Genomic DNA, 13,908 nt, shown 5'->3' on the forward strand with positions numbered 1-13,908 from the left:
AGATACGGTTTTATTTTTTAATTCATCTTAAAAATATATATAATTTTTCTTTGTATTTTGTAAAGATTTAAAAAATAAATAAGACAATTAAATCCCAATTGTAACAAAAAAAGGTGGAAAAAGGCATGTGAACACTTTCTGAAGGCACTATTATATATATATATATATATATATATATATAAAGCAGCTTTACCACTGCAGGGAGTATTGTGTAGACTTGCAGCAGCTGTGTGTCCCCTATAGAGGCATTCAATCCTGGGATTCATCTCAGAGTAGTGCTGGATATCCCATATGACTGATACAGAGAAAACATCCACTAACACCCTTCGTCCTGCCGTGGTCGTGAACATATGGAGGAGGCAGGTGGGTTCACAAACCCACAACTACGATGTCAAATACATGGATGTATAAACATATTGCTGCTATGGTACACAGACAGACAGAGACAGACCGCTGGTATGTTACACAGACAGACAGAGACAGACCGCTGGTATGTTACACAGACAGACAGAGACAGACCGCTGGTATGTTACACAGACAGACAGAGACAGACCGCTGGTATGTTACACAGACAGACAGAGACAGACCGCTGGTATGTTACACAGACAGACAGACACCACTGGTATGGTACACAAACAGACACACACCGCTGGCATGTTACAGAGACAGACCGCTGGTATGTTACACAGACAGACAGACAGAGACACACCGCTGTTATGTTACACAGACACACCGCTGGCATGTTACACAGACAGAGAAAGACCGCTGGTATGTTACACAGACAGACACACACCGCTGGCATGTTACACAGACAGACAGAGACAGACCGCTGGTATGTTACACAGACAGACAGAGACAGACCGCTGGTATGTTACACAGACAGACAGACAGACCACTGGTATGTTACACAGACAGAGACACACCACTGGTATGTTACACAGACAGAGACACACCGCTGGTATGTTACACAGACAGACAGAGACACACCGCTGGTATGTTACACAGACAGACAGAGACACACCGCCTGCATGGCACACAGAGACACACCGCTGGCATGGCACACAGAGACACACCGCTGGCATGGCACACAGACAGACAGACACACCGCTGGCATGGCACACAGAGACACACCGCTGGCATGGCACACAGACAGACAGAGACACACCGCTGGCATGGCACACAGACAGACAGAGACACACCGCCTGCATGGCACACAGAGACACACCGCCGGCATGGCACACAGAGACACACCGCCGGCATGGCACACAGAGACACACCGCTGGCATGGCACACAGAGACACACCGCTGGCATGGCACACAGACAGACAGAGACACACCGCTGGCATGGCACACAGACAGACAGAGACACACCGCTGGCATGGCACACAGACAGACAGAGACACACCGCTGGCATGGCACACAGACAGACAGAGACACACCGCTGGCATGGCACACAGACAGACAGAGACACACCGCTGGCATGGCACACAGACAGACAGAGACACACCGCTGGCATGGCACACAGACAGACAGACACACCGCTGGCATGGCACACAGACAGACAGAGACACACCGCTGGCATGGCACACAGACAGACAGAGACACACCGCTGGCATGGCACACAGACAGACAGAGACACACCGCTGGCATGGCACACAGACAGACAGAGACACACCGCTGGCATGGCACACAGACAGACAGAGACACACCGCTGGCATGGCACACAGACAGACAGAGACACACCGCCTGCATGGCACACAGGGACACACCGCTGGCATGGCACACAGACAGACAGAGACACACCGCTGGTATGGCACACAGACAGACACATTCTGACATCGCCAAAACAAAGGCACACTAAAACAACTTTCAAGTTTTAAATCCAATTAAAGCTATGATTCATTTATACATACTGTATGAAGACGTTTGATCAGACACACGCAGTTGTGCATTACCACAAAACAAGTACAAACCACTAAACCAACTTCCTAAAGTTAACTACACTATATACACCCATTGTGACTAAGGCAGCACTTTGAGCAGTCAGGGTCTCCGGTGCTCGGTACTTTGATCAATTATTAAACTACAGCAGAGAGAGGAGACGAACCAATAAAGCCCAAACACTGGCCTAGATATGAGCCTGACTGTGCCTCGGTTGCCTGTGGCTCTTCTCTACCATAAGTAGCGACTTCTTATGGTAGACCACACTGGAGATGGGGGCCAATTAATGAGGAGAATAGCAAGATTCTTGCAGAGGTGAATCTCTGGTAATGTTGGTGTTAGGATCTTGAGCATTTCCTCAGGCTTCTTCTGCCCTGAGATTGGCATCAAAGAACAGCCAGGTCAGAGTCAGACAGGAGAACAAGCCTCCTGGACAGGTTCATTGTTCTGATATCCCATCAGACACTTGCCAGACAGCCTGCCTGCCAGACACAGAGGAATGTCCTCACCAGTTGCCTGGGAATGGAGGAGGACAGGCATGGGTAAATGGCTGGAAACACACCCAGTCTCCACTGGAACCTGAGAATCTGTGCGTGTGTTATGAGTGTGTTTAGTATGAATCTTCTCTGACCAGATGCTCAGTGTGGCCTGTAGGGAGCACTAATTAGCTGTTTGTTTACAAGTGCATACAGACAACAGAGAGAGTGATGCTGCGTTGGCCAGCTGAGGAAAATAGCAAGGCGCTTTATGAGCGTCAACAGCCCCAGGGCAGACTAACAACACTAGTGAAGCAGAGGCTAAAGCACTTTACATGTCCATCATCTGCCACTGTACTGAGGTAGACAAAGGTGAAACAGAGGGCCCCGGCATAATACCAACATATGTTATGTTTGAGGCCCCCACAAAAGGGGACATGAGACAGTCTTACTACATCTTTCAGCAACTCGTCATGAGGTAAAACCTCTTCCTAGTACAGTCAGACGGCACATCAAAAGGACAGTCATTACAGACCAGGTTCTTCTAGTCTGAGCTGTTCTCTCTGGCTTATTACTTCTATTACTCATCTCACACACACACACACACACACACACACACCTCTTACTTTCTTTTCTCTGCTCTCTCCTTCTCAGCCTGCTCTACCCAATGAGTTGTCCAGTCATAATTCCTTGAAAGTATCTCCTCTCGCGCCCCCCCCCCCCATCAGTCTCCCTTCCCCTGCCCCCCCTCGCTCACCCACCCTCTCCCTCCTCATCTCACCTGAGCTGGCCCAGGTTGTAGTGGCGTGTCTCTCCGTCGGTGGAGCGCGTGACGCAGACAGAGAAGGCGGGCTGCAGCTGCCTGAGCTCCAGCAGAACGATGGCCAGGTAGTGGATGAAGAGCAGAGCGTCCACTAGAGACACAGCGTACTGCACGATGCCCTGGTAGTTCTCATCCTGGGAACAACAAGACAACCGAGCAGCTGTTAGTGTCAATACACTACATACAGTCGTGGCCAAAGGTTTTGAGAATGACACAAATATTAATTTTCACAAAGTCTGCTGCCTCAGTTTGTATGATGGCAATTTGCATATACTCCAGAATGCAATTCATCTGATCACTCCCCTCCTTGGCATGCAAAGGAACTGAATCCCCCAAAAACATTTCCACTGCATTTCAGCCCTGCCACAAAAGGACCAGCTGACATGTCAGTGATTCTCTCGTTTACACAGGTGTGAGTGTTGACGAGAACAAGGCTGGAGATCACTCTGTCATGCTGATTGAGTTTGAATAACAGACTGGAAGCTTCAAAAGGAGGGTGGTGCTTGAAATCATTGTTCTTCCTCTGTCAAACATGGTTACCTGCAAGGAAACACGTGCCGTCATCATTGCTTTGCACAAAAAGGGCTTCACAGGCAAGGATATTGCTGCCAGTAAGATTGCACCTAAATCAACCATTATCGGATCATCAAGAACAAAGGCAAAGACTTGGAGGATAGCCTGGTGTCAAGAAGGGCAGCAAAGAAGCCACTTCTCTCCAGGAAAAACATCAGGGACAGACTGATATTCTGCAAAAGGTACAGGGATTGGACTGCTGAGGACTGGGGTAAAGTGATTTTCTCTAATGAATCCCCTTTCCGATTGTTTGGGGCCTCCGGAAAAAACTTGTCCGGAGAAGACAAGGTGAGCGCAACCATCAGTCCTGTGTCATGCCAACAGTAAAGTATCCTGAGACCATTCATGTGTGAGGTTGCTTCTCAGCCAAGGGAGTGGGCTCACTCACAATTTTGCCTAAGAACACATCCTCCGAGAGCAACTTCTCCCAACCATCCAGGAATAGTTTGGTGATGAACAATGCCTTTTCCAGCATGATGGAGCACCTTGCCATAAGGCAAAAGTGATAACTAAGTGGCTTGGGGAACAAAACATTGATATTTTGGATCCATGGCCAGGAAACTCCCCAGACCTTAATCCCATTGAGAACTTGTGGTCAATTCTCAAGAGGCGAGTGGACAAACAAAACCTCACAAATTCGGACAAACTCCAAGCATTGATTATGCAAGAATGGGCTGCCATCAGTCAGGATGTGGCCCAGAAGTTAATTGACAGCATGCCAGGGTGGATTGCAGAGGTCTTGAAAAAGAAGGGTCAACACTGCAAATATTGACTTTGCATCAACTAATTGTAATTGTCAATAAAAGCCTTTGACACTTATGAAATGCTTGTAATTATACTTCAGTATTCCATAGTAACATCTGACAAAAATATCTAAAGACACTGAGGCAGCAAACTTTGTGAAATGTAGTGTGTGTCATTCTCAAAACTTTTGGCCACGACTGTAGGAACACACCAGTGGAGGCTGCAGAGGGGAGGACGGCTCATAATAATGGCTGGAACAGAGTGAATGGAATAGCAGACACATAGAAACCATGTGTTACATAACATTCCACTTATTCCGCTCCAGTCATTACCACGACCCCGTCCTCCCCAATTAAGGTGCCACCAATCCTCCTGTGGTACACACACATTCATGACAAGAGATCTACACAGATGAAAGCAATGCCAAACAAACTGAATACTTGAAGAGGCAGATGTGGTGGCCAGTAATTAGACGCATTACAAACACTGAGTGTGAGTCTCTCGCTCTCTCTACTGTACCTGGGAGTCCAGTATCCTTACGCCATAGAACAGCCAGTAGGACACAACGAACAGCAGCACCAGCACGGCCAGCAGCGCTCTGAACACAAACACACGGGGCAGGCCGGCGCGCGGAGCCCGGAAGAACAGCGCCCACACGGCCAACAGCAGTATCAACAGCTTAAACGCCACGGAAATAAAGAGGCCCTCGCAGGCCGTGCCGCACACCAGGAGCTTGTCAGGCCAGAGGAGGTGGGGGAGAGCCAGGAAGGCCAGGGGAGTGAGGAAGACCAGCAGGCCCAGAACCACAGCCAGGGTCAGGCTAAAGTAGCGCCGGCAGTCCAGGCCCACGCTGTCCTCCAGGTCCTTGGTGATCCGGACAATGTCCTCTTGGGACAGGCTGTGTTCCGACGTCCCCGTGACGGCCGTGGTGGTCTCGCCCCAGTTGTCATCCTGGGAGGGGGGGGAAGAGAGAGGAGTCAGTGTTAAATACTGTAGCATATGAGCATGTTGCTACTAGAGTCAAATTTATTAGAGACAGGAAAAGTTATAAATCTGGCAAGTCAGGCTGGAATTGTCTACTCTAGGCTCATTTCTATAGACAGCTTAAAGCTGTGCTCATTTCCGTTCAAAAGTCAACCAGGGAAGGGAGGACGAGCAAACAAAGAGTTAGAGAACAAGAGAAAGAATGATGGGAAATGGAAAAAGAAAACAGAATGGACTGACTGCCTGGGGTACGCGAGGCGCTGACGTCTGTTTTCTGGCAACCACAGATAATAAAGGTCATTTGTGACTGGCGAGAGCTACTAAAACAACACAGATAAGAGCCTTTATAACACTGTACCAACACAGGCCCACAGTGTAGACTGCTAACTGAGCTGACAGAGAGGGCTACCCAATACAAACCAACAGGGAGACTGGACAGACAAGACCAGAGACTATCTATCCATCTTGCTGCTCTTTCCCTTGTTCCCCAACGACAACAGATGGAGCATGATTTGATTTCCTCAGCAGACTCCAATTTAAAATCAGCAGGCAGCTAAAAATAGCAGAGGGGAGAAAAAGGGAATTCATACAGGATGCATTTACCATCCATCTGTATAGGGGGCTGCACAGTGTGTGTGTGTGTGTGTGTGTGTGTGTGTGTGTGTGTGTGTGTGTGGGGGGGGGGGGTTCTCTCTGTCCCATGGCCCTAGGAGTTAAAACAGCACAGGATGGGCAGAAGGAGGCAGAACACTAGAAGGCCAAGCTTTACAGAGACACTCTATCCCCAGTCGGAAAGATGCAGCATCCACAGTTAATATCCCACTGTAATCAGGCCAGCTCCTACTGCAGTGTCCAGAGACAAACTACATTTAGTTATGTGTTGCTGTTGTGGGTTCAATACATTACAAGTGTATTTGATGTCCCTATCCCAAGCCCCTTACAGAAAACCCACCATGGTTATTACATTGTGTTCAACTTCAAAAGGAGATCAAAATTGAATGAAGTCAGAGAGCACCAAGTGAGACATATAAAATCTAAATTGTATTTGTCACATGCGCAGAATACAACAAGTGAAGACCTTAATGAAATGATTACTTACAAGCCCTTAACCAACAACGCAGTTAAGAAAAATATCTACAAAAATAAGAAATAAAAGTAACAATTAATTAAGAGCAGCAGTAAAATAACAATAGCATGACTATATACAGGGGGTACCGGTACATAGTCAATGTGGAGGCTATAAACAGGGGGCACCGGTACAGAGTCAATGTGGAGGCTATACACAGGGGGTACCATTACAGAGTCAATATGGAGGCTATACACAGGGGGTACCGGTACAGAGTCAATGTGGAGGCTATACACAGGGGGTACCATTACAGAGTCAATGTGGAGGCTATACACAGGGGGTACCATTACAGAGTCAATGTGGAGGCTATAAACAGGGGGCACCGGTACAGAGTCAATGTGGAGGCTCTACACAAGGGGTACCGGTACAGAGTCAATGTGGAGGCTATATACAGGGGGTACTGGTACAGAGTCAATGTGGAGGCTATATACAGTGGGTACCTGTATATAGGAGTCTTACGGTTTCAGGGTAGAAGCTGTTTAGAAGCCTCTTGGACCTAGACGTGGCGCTCCGGTACCGCTTACCGTGTGGTAGCAGAGAACAGTCTATGACTAGGGTGGCTGGAGTCTTTGATCATTTTTAGGGCCTTCCTGACGCCAACTGGTATATAGGGTTCCTGGATGTCAGGAAGCTTGGCACCAGTGATGCACTGGGCCGTACACACTACCCTCTGTAGTGCCTTGCAGTCGGAGGCCGAGCAGTTGACAAACCAGGCAGTGATGCAACCAGTCAGGATGCTCTCGATGGTGCAGCTGTAGAACCTTTTGAGGATCTGAGGACCCATGCCAAATCTTTTCAGTCTCCTAAGGGGGAATAGGTTGTGTCTGTGTTTGGTGATGTGTACCCCATAGAAACTACACCTCCGTCACTCCTCCATTCCTACATGCTGAATTCCATCATTTTAGTAATAAAACCTCTTTTAGCAAGACTTTCTGCCAATTCAAGCAGGCCAAGGGAGGGGTTGACGACACAGTCAAATGTCCAGGTTCTTATCTGAAACAGTAAAACTGACCCACCTAACGGATAACATTCCTGATACAATCCTGACCGATAACACATCCTGACAGTCGTAAATACCCATTAGTCCAGTGAGTCTGGCCTCCAGAGAATAATCCTTATAATGGACCAATGGGTAGGCTGTAAATCAGTGTAGAGCTGCTGTATGACCTTTGGGGCGAGGAGGTCACAGGGTCAAGACAAAGGTGGTTGTTATGTAACTGCACATTTCCATTTAGGTGGAAAACAAACATCCACATCTGATTGAATGTTCAGGTCACATGGCTGGCTTGAACTGCACCATTCAACACTGGAACATATTTCAGTGCAATTTCAACAGTTCCATGCTGTGCTTCTGTTATAGGAGTCAGCTGACCCCATTGTGTAGTTTGCGGGTGGTGTAGAGCATCAGCACCTTAACTCTACCACCACAGCCCATAGCAAAGTCTCCACCTCCCCACTGAACCAGGAAGAGCTGTGTGTCCACAGAGAACACACCAGGGTTATTACCTGACCTACAAACCCAAACCTGCCACAGTAATGAGTGGGGAAAGGGGTAGAGGAGGAGAGGCAAGGGAATTGATGCAGCTCTCAACTGTGTGAGAGTGTGTATGTATAAGAGAGCCCTCATTAACACTAACGTGTGTTGAAGAGGTCCTTTGCCACTCCATGGTGAGAGTGTGAAACAATGGATACTTCAAAACACAGAGAGAGAGAGAGCAAGAGAGAGAGAGACACAGAGATGGCTTTAAGAATAGAATGATTCCAAATAGAGAATGATAACCCCATTTTAAATCAATCATCTCATTTTGATGAAGTGATCTAGAGAAACACACCTTAAGGGTTTTCCATTGGTCGTCCCGTACCAACCAGGGATTTTGGATGGGGAAGTTTGGGCCCTTGCCTGCCTTGGGTTTCCCTGTGCTTGCCTGAGTATAACACTGACCCAAATCTCCTGATAGGACTAGAGAATCATCAGGACGCTGATCTAAAAGCAGAGAGAGATGCCTGCACCTGGCTGGCACCACTACCATTCAACACATTCACCATCACATACACACAGAGGAGGAAAGGGGGCAGACAAAATAGCGAGAGAGGAGAGCCGAAGGGAGACAGGAGAAAAGGTGAATGAGAGAGAAGGGAGAGAGATTGTAGAGTATTACATCCTTCCCCCCCCACACACACACACACACACACACGTGTCAGGCCTATCCACAACATCCACCCTAATCAGAAACCTGCGGTGATTCACCAACACCTCTATGGTGGTGGGGGAGAGGTTATACAGTGAAAAGTCAGCTGAATAGCCATTGAAACATCCAATTTGACATGTTCTCTCCCACACGCTGATACGCATTCAGAAAGAGGGGGGAGAGGAGAGGGGAGACGGTAAAGAGAGTACACTGGATAGAGGGGAGAGGAGAGGAGAGACGGTAAAGAGAGTACACTGGATAGAGGGGAGGAGAGACGGTAAAGAGAGTACACTGGATAGAAGGGAGAGGAGAGGAGAGATGGTAAAGAGACTACACTGGATAGAGGGGAGAGGGGAGACGGTAAAGAGAGTACACTGGATAGAGGGGAGAGGAGAGACGGTAAAGAGAGTACACTGGATAGAGGGGAGAGGAGAGGGGAGACGGTAAAGAGAGTACACTGGATAGAGGGGAGAGGGGAGGAGAGACGGTAAAGAGAGTACACTGGATAGAGGGGAGAGGGGAGGAGAGACGGTAAAGAGAGTACACTGGATAGAGGGGAGAGGGGAGGAGAGACGGTAAAGAGAGTACACTGGATAGAGTGGAGAGGGGAGGAGAGACGGTAAAGAGAGTACACTGGATAGAGTGGAGAGGAGAGGCGGTAAAGAGAGTACACTGGATAGAGTGGAGAGGAGAGGCGGTAAAGAGAGTACACTGGATAGAGTGGAGAGGAGAGGCGGTAAAGAGAGTACACTGGATAGAGTGGAGAGGAGAGGCGGTAAAGAGAGTACACTGGATAGAGGGGAGAGGAGAGGAGAGACGGTAAAGAGAGTACACTGGATAGAGGGGAGAGGAGAGACGGTAAAGAGAGTACACTGGATAGAGGGGAGAGGAGAGGGGAGACGGTAAAGAGAGTACACTGGATAGAGGGGAGATGGGAGGAGAGACGGTAAAGAGAGTACACTGGATAGAGTGGAGAGGAGAGTACACGGTAAAGACGGTAAAGAGTACACTGGATAGAGTGGAGAGGAGAGACGGTAAAGAGAGTACACTGGATAGAGTGGAGAGGAGAGACTGTAAAGAGAGTACACTGGATAGAGTGGAGAGGAGAGACTGTAAAGAGAGTACACTGGATAGAGTGGAGAGGAGAGGAGAGACTGTAAAGAGAGTACACTGGATAGAGTGGAGAGGAGAGGAGAGACTGTAAAGAGAGTACACTGGATAGAGTGGAGAGGAGAGGCGGTAAAGAGAGTACACTGGATAGAGGGGAGAGGAGAGGAGAGACGGTAAAGAGAGTACACTGGATAGAGGGGAGAGGAGAGGGGAGACGGTAAAGAGAGTACACTGGATAGAGGGGAGATGGGAGGAGAGACGGTAAAGAGAGTACACTGGATAGAGTGGAGAGGAGAGACGGTAAAGAGAGTACACTGGATAGAGGAGAGGAGAGACGGTAAAGAGAGTACACTGGATAGAGGGGAGAGGAGAGACGGTAAAGAGAGTACACTGGATAGAGGGGAGAGGAGAGACGGTAAAGAGAGTACACTGGATAGAGTGGAGAGGAGAGGAGAGACTGTAAAGAGAGTACACTGGATAGAGTGGAGAGGAGAGGAGAGACTGTAAAGAGAGTACACTGGATAGAGTGGAGAGGAGAGGAGAGACTGTAAAGAGAGTACACTGGATAGAGGGGAGAGGAGAGGAGAGACGGTAAAGAGAGTACACTGGATAGAGGGGAGAGGAGAGACGGTAAAGAGAGTACACTGGATAGAGGGGAGAGGAGAGACGGTAAAGAGAGTACACTGGATAGAGGGGAGAGGAGAGGGGAGACGGTAAAGAGAGTACACTGGATAGAGGGGAGAGGAGAGGGGAGACGGTAAAGAGAGTACACTGGATAGAGGGGAGAGGGAGGGAGACGGTAAAGAGAGTACACTGGATAGAGGGGAGGAGGTAAAGAGAGTACACTGGATAGAGGGGAGAGGAGAGGGGAGACGGTAAAGAGAGTACACTGGATAGAGGGGAGAGGGGAGGAGAGACGGTAAAGAGAGTACACTGGATAGAGTGGAGAGGAGGTAAAGAGAGTACACTGGATAGAGGGGAGAGGAGAGATGGTAAAGAGAGTACACTGGATAGAGTGGAGAGGAGAGGAGAGGAGAGACTGTAAAGAGAGTACACTGGATAGAGTGGAGAGGAGAGGCGGTAAAGAGAGTACACTGGATAGAGGGGAGAGGGGAGACGGTAAAGAGAATACACTGGATAGAGGGGAGGGGGTAAAGAGATTACACTGGATAGAGGGGAGAGGAGAGACGGTAAAGAGAGTACACTGGATAGAGAGGAGAGGGGAGACGGTAAAGAGAGTACACTGGATAGAGGGGAGAGGAGAGGGGAGACGGTAAAGAGAGTACACTGGATATAGGGGAGGGGAGAGGGGAGACGGTAAAGAGAGTACACTGGATAGAGGGGAGGGGAGAGGGGAGACGGTAAAGAGAGTACACTGGATAGAGGGGAGAGCAGAGGGGAGACGGTAAAGAGAGTACACTGGATAGAGGGGAGAGGAGAGGGGAGACGGTAAAGAGAGTACACTGGATAGAGGGGAGAGGAGAGGGGAGACGGTAAAGAGAGTACACTGGATAGAGGGGAGAGGAGAGGGGAGACGGTAAAGAGAGTACACTGGATAGAGGGGAGAGGAGAGGGGAGACGGTAAAGAGAGTACACTGGATAGAGGGGAGAGGAGAGGGGAGACGGTAAAGAGAGTACACTGGATAGAGGGGAGAGGAGAGGGGAGACGGTAAAGAGAGTACACTGGATAGAGGGGAGAGGAGAGGGGAGAGGGTAAAGAGAGTACACTGGATAGAGGGGAGAGGAGAGGAGAGACGGTAAAGAGAGTACACTGGATAGAGGGGAGAGGAGAGACGGTAAAGAGAGTACACTGGATAGAGGGGAGAGGAGAGGGGAGACGGTAAAGAGAGTACACTGGATAGAGGGGAGGAGAGACGGTAAAGAGAGTACACTGGATAGAGGGGAGAGGAGAGACGGTAAAGAGAGTACACTGGATAGAGGGGAGACGGTAAAGAGAGTACACTGGATAGAGGGGAGGGGAGAGGGAAGACGGTAAAGAGAGTACACTGGATAGAGGGGAGAGGAGAGGGGAGACGGTAAAGAGAGTACACTGGATAGAGGGGAGAGGAGAGGGGAGACGGTAAAGAGAGTACACTGGATAGAGGGGAGAGGAGAGGGGAGACGGTAAAGAGAGTACACTGGATAGAGGGGAGAGGAGAGGGGAGACGGTAAAGAGAGTACACTGGATAGAGGGGAGAGGAGAGGGGAGACGGTAAAGAGAGTACACTGGATAGAGGGGAGAGGAGAGGGGAGAGGATAGGGGAGACGGTAAAGAGAGTACACTGGATAGAGGGGAGGAGAGACGGTAAAGAGAGTACACTGGATAGAGGGGAGGGGAGAGGGGAGACGGTAAAGAGAGTACACTGGATAGAGGGGAGGGGAGACAGTAAAGAGAGTACACTGGATAGAGGGGAGGGGAGACAGTAAAGAGAGTACACTGGATAGAGGGGAGGTGAGACGGTTAAGAGAGTACACTGGATAGCGGGGAGGGGAGACGGTAAAGAGAGTACACTGGATAGAGTGGAGGGGAGACGGTAAAGAGAGTACACTGGATAGAGGGGAGGAGAGACGGTAAAGAGAGTACACTGGATAGAGGGGAGGGGAGACGGTAAAGAGAGTACACTGGATAGAGGGGAGAGGAGAGGGGAGACGGTAAAGAGAGTACACTGGATAGAGGGGAGGGGAGACGGTAAAGAGAGTACACTGGATAGAGGGGAGGGGAGACGGTAAAGAGAGTACACTGGATAGAGGGGAGGGGAGACGGTAAAGAGAGTACACTGGATAGAGGGGAGGAGAGACGGTAAAGAGAGTACACTGGATAGAGGGGAGGGGAGAGGGGAGACGGTAAAGAGAGTACACTGGATAGAGGGGAGGGGAGACGGTAAAGAGAGTACACTGGATAGAGGGGAGGTGAGACGGTTAAGAGAGTACACTGGATAGCGGGGAGGGGAGACGGTAAAGAGAGTACACTGGATAGAGTGGAGGGGAGACGGTAAAGAGAGTACACTGGATAGAGGGGAGGAGAGACGGTAAAGAGAGTACACTGGATAGAGGGGAGGGGAGACGGTAAAGAGAGTACACTGGATAGAGGGGAGAGGAGACGGTAAAGAGAGTACACTGGATAGAGGGGAGTGAGCGACACTGACATCCCAATGACAATGAGCACTCCTGTGAAATCTGAACAGAATGAGGGAGCGACCGACAGAGACAAAGACAGACAGACAGAGGTGCCTAAAAACTAACATTCTGAGTGCTGAGAAACTGGGCAATAAGACATCTACCCAATCTATACACACGCTAGGCAGCCGAGCAGCTAAGAGTGTTGGGCCAATAACCGAAAGGTCGCTGGTTAGAATCCCCGAACCGGGCAAGGTGAAATAAATCTGCTGTTTTACCCTTGAGCAAGGCAGTTAACCCCCTAACACCACCTGCTCCCCGGGCGCCGATGACCTGGACGTCGGTTAAGGCAGCCTCTCTGATTCAGAGGGGTTGGGTATGAATGCAGAAGACATTTTGGTTGAATGCATTCAGTTGTGCAACTGAGTAGGTTTATCCCCACTTCCCTTTCACACATGCAAAAAATCCAAACATTTTCACTCAGGACTACTTTCATTCTATTATAAAAAATTAAGAGACAATCAGGAAGGAAATGTTTGTCAAACCAAAGTGTAGAAATATTCATGTTGCCAACCATTCAGTGTGTGGGTGTGTGTGTGTGTGTGTGTGTTACTAACGTGTCACCGGTGGGAATCTTTCTCCACATACAAATTAAGTGAAATACAGTAACACTATGCGTGACTATAAATACAAGCTATTGTCTCAAATGTTAAATCACATGTTCATAAAAAGGGCTGTGTGCTGCTGTGGTCTGTGGGGTAGATCAAACAGGGTCCTTTGCTCAGAGACGGAGCATAAGCACTCAACAGACTCCCGGGAAATGAG

General features: G+C 49.1%; 2 protein-coding genes across 5 annotated transcripts in view; both read right to left on the reverse strand.

Annotated features, from left to right (window-relative positions):
• LOC118370268 (vang-like protein 1) overlaps positions 1-13,908 on the reverse strand; it is a 56,203-nt gene that overhangs the window by 11,033 nt on the left and 31,262 nt on the right. For both annotated transcript variants that reach the window (XM_052499317.1, XM_052499316.1), the window contains exons 4-5: positions 5,077-5,508; positions 3,199-3,374 (exon numbers count right to left, since the gene is read on the reverse strand). In XM_052499317.1, the coding sequence (XP_052355277.1) occupies positions 3,199-3,374; positions 5,077-5,508 (608 nt within the window). The remainder of the gene's footprint in view (positions 1-3,198; positions 3,375-5,076; positions 5,509-13,908) is intronic.
• LOC127916686 (keratin-associated protein 10-7-like) lies at positions 204-3,119 on the reverse strand. 3 transcript variants are annotated; one of them, XM_052499322.1, is made up of 2 exons: positions 1,642-3,119; positions 204-1,541 (listed from the first exon to the last, which is right to left on the reverse strand). In XM_052499322.1, the coding sequence occupies exons 1-2, from the start codon at positions 1,837-1,839 to the stop codon at positions 804-806; spliced, it is 936 nt and encodes a 311-aa protein (XP_052355282.1). In that variant the 5' UTR covers positions 1,840-3,119; the 3' UTR covers positions 204-803. The 3 variants fall into 3 exon arrangements, with proteins under 3 accessions (XP_052355282.1, XP_052355283.1, XP_052355281.1); XM_052499323.1 differs by having other exon boundaries at positions 1,608-3,119; XM_052499321.1 differs by having other exon boundaries at positions 1,574-3,119.

This window comes from Oncorhynchus keta, chromosome 37 (genome assembly GCF_023373465.1).
Source record: "Oncorhynchus keta strain PuntledgeMale-10-30-2019 chromosome 37, Oket_V2, whole genome shotgun sequence".
Classification (NCBI taxonomy): Eukaryota; Metazoa; Chordata; class Actinopteri; order Salmoniformes; family Salmonidae; genus Oncorhynchus; species Oncorhynchus keta.

What these genes read in the sequence shown, in the direction of transcription:
- LOC127916686 (XM_052499321.1), bottom strand. Translation starts at nt 1,831, where the DNA reads ATGTGTCTGTCTGTGTGCCATACCAGCGGTGTGTCTCTGTCTGTCTGT. An exon ending in GTCTGTGTGCCATGCCAGCG is followed by an intron (nt 1,542 to 1,573) that starts GTGTGTCTCTGT and finishes GTGCCATGCCAG; the next exon opens with CGGTGTGTCTGTCTGTCTGT.